A 5,994-nucleotide genomic window follows, 5' to 3' on the forward strand; every position below is an offset into this window, starting at 1 on the left:
TATAAAGGTCAACAAACACATGCATGTTTGAGAAATTATCTCAATTGTTCATTGCATTTCATGACAAACCAAAATAGAAAAGGTTAAACTTTCAAAAAAAGAAAAAGAAAGAAAAGATTAACAGTACACCGTAAGAGTCCCCTAGCTAGTAGCTGGTACCTTGCGTGTTCATAGTGCTTCAAATTAACCATGCATGTGTTTGTTCCATGTTACTTACATGCGTGCACACTTAAGAGGAAACACGTGTTTCAATTTAAGTGTGTGTTTGGGAAATGATTTTACTTTTAAGCTGGTCTCATGTGATTGCCCGAGAATGAAACTTATTTTAAGCGTTCACTAGCTTATTTCGAGTAAAGAAATTTTTCACGTCAATAACAGCAAACCAATTAACAAAAAAAATGACTTAAGCTCAAATTTTCATATGTAAATATTAATTTTGTGTATTAGGTTGGATTGTTTTTATTAGTTCAGAGAACAACATTTGTTTCCATTTTCTAACTTGCATTTCCTTATGCTCATTTTCTCTCATGCAATCCAATTTTGATCTTGTGTTCTATGACGATGCTAGAACCATGAGAACATAGACTATTTTCAGAGCTGTTCAGGAATTGCAAATAAAGTTAAGAGTCTTGTAGGTTTTAGCTCATGTCAATTGATTGATATCTTTTGGTGTTTTCAACAAAAATACTAGAGTTCAAGAAAGTGAAAGCATGAATTAGGAAGAAATTAATTGTGTGCGCATTTGGGAATTGTTAAAAAAAGTTATGCTTAATTAATTTTTGTCTCAGTTTTTTTTTTTTGGTGTATGCAAATAGCTTTTTTTGAAATAAGTTAACTTTTAGCTAGCTCTTTGCAATAAATTTAACATAAAAAATACCAAAAATTATATTTTTTAACAAATACTACGCAAATAAGTTACCGGAAATCAACAATTTCCCAATGGATAATACACGTAACACTTCTTAGATATTATGCTATTGAGAAAATTAAAAACAATGTTTACATTCGTAAATATTTGATGAGCAATGCATGGGGGAGTTTGTGACCCTTCAAGCTTATGGTTATCGATTTTAAAATCATAAAAAAATGAAGGAAAAAAAAAGTCGATAAATTATTACGATGAAGCATTGAAGATGGCCAACGAGAGTGAATCACATTTATTATTATTATTAAGAGAATTACAAAACATCAATTCAAATAGAACTAGGCTGTTTTAGCCTCAACTCAAACCTCAGTGCCTGGAATACTCCAAAGTGAAAAGGTTCAAATTTAGTCTGATAATTAAGAAGGTTGGAACTAATTGTCAGACAACCAAATTGATCTGCATATGAGATCTGGGTTAATCCAAATTAAGTTTAACGTCCCACAAAGGACTTGAGCCAGTTTGCAGACTTCTTGGGGATTCTGTTCAAGTTATTAAGGTAATCTGTGTAAGTAAGCCCAAATCTCACGTTGTAGCCTGACCCCATTTCCATGCAGTCCATTAATGCCCACATGAAGTATCCATTTACATTTACCCCCTTCCTGCACTCAAGCAACAAATAATCTTTATGATGACTTTGTTTTACGAAACAAACTTGTTTAATGGTCCTATTTATGCATAAAATTGCTATCATCGAAAGCTAGTTGTTAGTACTTAGCACTTTGAACTTACTTCATGGCTTCTGAAATGGCAAAAAGATGGCTAAGAATATGTTGAATTCGTGCATTATCATCCAATGCAGTCTCTACAGGGATAGTATCATCTCGTTTATCTGGATATCCTGTTTTAAAGCATATATAACTTGATTATATATTAAGATAAAAACAATATTTTGTAATGTGTCTTTTTTGTTCAAAACAGAAAAATATTAAGGAACTCTTTTAAGTTACTAACCATTTTCAGTAATGTAGAACTTGGGATTGTTGTATTCTTGCTTCATATAAATCAATGCATCCCTTAACCCTTGTGGATAAACATAAATTTCACTGCTACCTGGTGTCTAGTTTAACAATGAAATAACTTGTTCTTAGATGATGTCTTCAAGTCATTGAGTTTAATAATGTGTAAACAATTTAAAATAAAACAATCTTACCGGATCACCAATGGGTTTCCCATTTCTATCAACTATGACAAATGCAACAAACAGGAAAGATGAATTAGATAATACTAGCTATCAAAATCATATCTATGCCAAATTCAATTACAAGCTGAATTACGTTGTTTTGCAAAGGAAGCCACAAAGTTTACCTGTCAGCTCAGCATATTGGTATTGACTATTGCTAGTATAGGTATCATCTTTATCAAATTGTTGGGAAATCACATATTTGGAAGTATAGTAATTGATACCAATAAAATCAAAGGACCCTTTAACTAAATCCTTCTCGGCTTCTGTGAATTCTGGAAGTCCATCCCTGACCAAAGCCTTCATGGTGAATGGGTAATCTCCAAACACTAATGGTTCCATGAACCTATACATATAATAGGGAAAAAAAAGTAATTAGACATGATTTTTTTGTCAAAAGCGTTTGATTTTATATATGTGTGTATTTTATTGACTGTGATAAACGTTCTAACCATCCAACCAAAAAGTCAAATGCTCTCTCAGCTGCATCTTTATCATGACGTGTATCTCCATGTGGCTCAAACCATTGTGTCACTATCGAAATACCAATTTCTCCCCCTTGGATTTGCTATGAAGAAACAAAACTTTATATTATATAATTTTTTTTTACAGAAATAAAAATGCAAAATTAGTCATTCTAAAACAAAATGGGTGTCAGCTTTTGATTGGCTTGGTGGCAGTGCCGCAGAATGAAAGTGGAAATAGGAAAAAAGGATTTAATTAGTTATTACCTGGTATTTTTCTTTGTAGAGCTTAGCAGCTGCGGCATGGGATAATAGAATGTTATGGGTAGCAAGGTATGGATCTGTTGCTGGTTTTGGATTTGGGTTAGTCATCCCAATTTTATAACCGTACTGACCAAAGACTTGAGGCTCATTGATAGTAGTCCAGTGCTTCACTCGGTCACCAAAATATTGGTAACAAATGTCGGCATAGGCTTTAAAATCATCCCTATTATTGATAGTAAGGCAGCAACCATGTACATTGATTAATATCTTAGGAAATTTTGATAGTTGAAGTGATTAAATAAGAAGTCTGATCAACTAGAAGAACGTGAACCTACACGATCTGACTGCTCAAGAAGCCTTTGTATTTGTCTTGCAGTGCTTGAGGCAAGTCAAAGTGGAACAGTGTCACGAATGGGGTTATCCCTGCATGGGGAATTCAGAGTCTCATTTTTTGAGCAGTTGAATAGTAAAATTGTTTGAAAATTTAGGAACAAAAACTGGTCCTTGCATATATGAAACACAAGCGGCTACTAGGGTTGAAAAGTTAAACATTGGTTCATACCATTTTTTATCAATTCATTAATAAAACTGTTGTAGAAATTGATTCCCTCTTGGTTTACTCCACCAGCTACGGTCCCATCTGCATGCAAGTTGATTATATAAATACAACATAAATTTTCTTTTCTTTTCTTCTCTTTTGAAATATTTGGTTGATTTGAGGGTGGTATATTCGAAGAAGAAAGTACCAGGGAGGATTCTTGACCAGGAAATGGAGAATCTGTAAGTGTCTGCCCCCATTTTTTTCAGCATTTGCACGTCCTCCTGTGATGCCAACCAATTAGAGAAAGAAAGAAAAATGCACTATAAGCTACAAATTAGTGACTAGAAAATGACAACATTTTACACAAGCTTATTTTCTGAATTTAGGTTAGTGCAAAAACTTGTTCTACTTATAAAGCTTTCATTATTGTTATAAAGCAGATAAAGAATCCGGGCTACAGAGATTAGCAACATTTCCTCAATGGAACTTCATGATTCAATAATGTATATGTATATTGTGACATGTTATTTAAAATTTTAAATAATGTGACAATAAATTTTTTTTTTTAGATTTATAATATATCAAGTTTGATTCATAGAATAGATCCATTCTAAATAAGTATAATCATTTTTCATTCTAATAATATACTACAAATATATTCTTTTGGTAGAACTTAGGAAATGAGATGTGATGAGCATATAAGATCTAAAAAAGGTCAAACTTTTTTAGGTAAAACAAAAAAAGGTCACTTTTGAAACACATGGGTAGTGCTTAAGTGCTTTAATTATATTCTATCTTTAGTTTTCTTGCTTTGATCATTTGTAGAGTAGAGTGATTTTTATCATTTATTGATAACTATGTAACAATATTCATGTATACTTTGTAACGATTGTATGAATCCACTGCAATGTCCTTATCTCCAACTCCATCTTGGATAAATTGATCCCAGGTGCTTGGTCCTCTCCCTCCTTCATCACCTGCTCCTTCTGTCTGCACCATGTCATTACATGTCAACTATATATGCAACACAAGAATTCTATATATATGGATGTATGTGTATTTCTAAGAGAGAGAGAGACCTGAAGAGCAGAAGTGGAGCAGCCAAACTTGAAATCAGCAGGGAAGTCCTTTCTTGTTACTTTCTTGGGTTTAGGAATTACTGTAGGCTGGACTGCTTGGACTCCATTGAGAACTTCATCAAGAATTGTAGTTGGTGGAACAACATGTCCTTTCCAACTTCTAATGGTAAGCCTCGAATTCTTGTTCTCATTTCTCTGAGATGGGACTCTAAGTGTTGCTCCAAAAATAGTAGTTTGTGATTTCTTTTGGGAACCCAAATCAGCCATAGATAGCCTCATTGGCAATGCAAGGTTAAGTGCCATATTGAGAGAGAGAGAGAGAGAGAGAGAGAGAGAGAGAGGACTTTGAAGGATGGTTAAACATCTAGAGCTGAGGGCTATTTATAGATTTGAACTAGTCATGAAAGAGCTAGAAAAATTTGCTTGTCTTCATTAGCTTTGTCTCATACACATAATTTTTTTGGGTGCATCTATGCAAGTTGAAAATTAAGAACTGCAAGGGCTCAGTGAGATCTGGCAGATTGATATAAATTTTTTAAATAGAATTGGTCATAAAAAAAAAAGGCAGATTATAGAGATGCTCAATCTGTATCATTCAATATATTATAGATCATGATAAACTTACAACATGTACATGATATCATATTATATATATATATATATATATATATATATATATATATATATATATATATATATATAAAACCTTACAACATGTATAATATCTAATGGCATTTTATTAACTTAATATTTTAAAATTTTCACTGTTAAACTACATGTTTCCTATGTTCTTAACATGCATATCAAGTTTCACGAAAGTATCATTTGCTATTTGATCCTAAATTTATCTTATGCATAATTTGAAGATTAAAAAAAAAACCCTTCATATTTAAATTTTTTATAGATAACGACAACTTCATGATGTAATTATTAATCTTTGATTATTTTGAAATTATGCAAATATGAAAGGTATAAAAAAAAAAGATATCCAACTGTAAATTTATCAAAATACTCTTCTAATAAAAAAACATTGAGTGATATAATATTGTTAAAAGTTATGGTATTATAACTTTATGCCATGTTACACATCTTTATAATTTGTCTCTAGACGAATATTTTGACCAATCAACTATTTGATTACATATTTTTGTATATTTAATACCTTTGCCTTGAATAAATACTCCCATTTTTACATTACATTTCATTGCAAACAAAAGAAAAAAAAAAGTTTATATAATTACACTACACTTGACAAATGGGGTGTGGGTAGGTTGTCGGAAAAGGAAAAAGATAACCTAAAAAAGAGAGAAACTCATTGGAGAAATATTGATCAAGTTCCAATGAGTTACATGGTTTTCGATATCGAATTGGTGGTAATGAGTTGACCAAATCTGCAAAATGTATCTGGCTCGATCGGCACCACATGGCCAACCCGCTCCCCTGGGGATAGCCCTGACAATTCTAAAACGAGCTGTGTTCACATTTGGCATATTCACCATCTAGATATTCATATTTTAATTGTCTAATATATGATAATGTCG

The 5,994-nt window shown here is 32.2% G+C and overlaps 1 protein-coding gene across 1 annotated transcript; it reads right to left on the reverse strand.

Annotated features, from left to right (window-relative positions):
• Nucleotides 1-1,143: 1,143 nt before the first annotated feature.
• LOC142622379 (beta-glucosidase 13-like) lies at nt 1,144-4,774 on the reverse strand. Its single transcript, XM_075795831.1, has 12 exons — nt 4,454-4,774; nt 4,254-4,364; nt 3,580-3,655; nt 3,396-3,473; nt 3,169-3,256; nt 2,837-3,056; nt 2,558-2,673; nt 2,231-2,451; nt 2,076-2,107; nt 1,877-1,982; nt 1,655-1,763; nt 1,144-1,524 (listed from the first exon to the last, which is right to left on the reverse strand). Exons 1-12 carry the CDS (start codon nt 4,754-4,756, stop codon nt 1,356-1,358), a joined length of 1,629 nt encoding a protein of 542 aa, XP_075651946.1. The 5' UTR covers nt 4,757-4,774; the 3' UTR covers nt 1,144-1,355.
• Between the last annotated feature and the right edge of the window lie 1,220 nt (nt 4,775-5,994).

The sequence above is a fragment of the Castanea sativa genome, chromosome 1 (genome assembly GCF_040712315.1).
Source record: "Castanea sativa cultivar Marrone di Chiusa Pesio chromosome 1, ASM4071231v1".
Lineage (NCBI taxonomy): Eukaryota > Viridiplantae > Streptophyta > Magnoliopsida > Fagales > Fagaceae > Castanea > Castanea sativa.

What these genes read in the sequence shown, in the direction of transcription:
- LOC142622379 (XM_075795831.1), bottom strand. Translation starts at nt 4,756, where the DNA reads ATGGCACTTAACCTTGCATTGCCAATGAGGCTATCTATGGCTGATTTG. An exon ending in TTCTTGAGCAGTCAGATCGT is followed by an intron (nt 3,057 to 3,168) that starts GTAGGTTCACGT and finishes TATCAATAATAG; the next exon opens with GGATGATTTTAAAGCCTATG. An exon ending in CCAATATGCTGAGCTGACAG is followed by an intron (nt 2,108 to 2,230) that starts GTAAACTTTGTG and finishes CATTTGTCATAG; the next exon opens with TTGATAGAAATGGGAAACCC.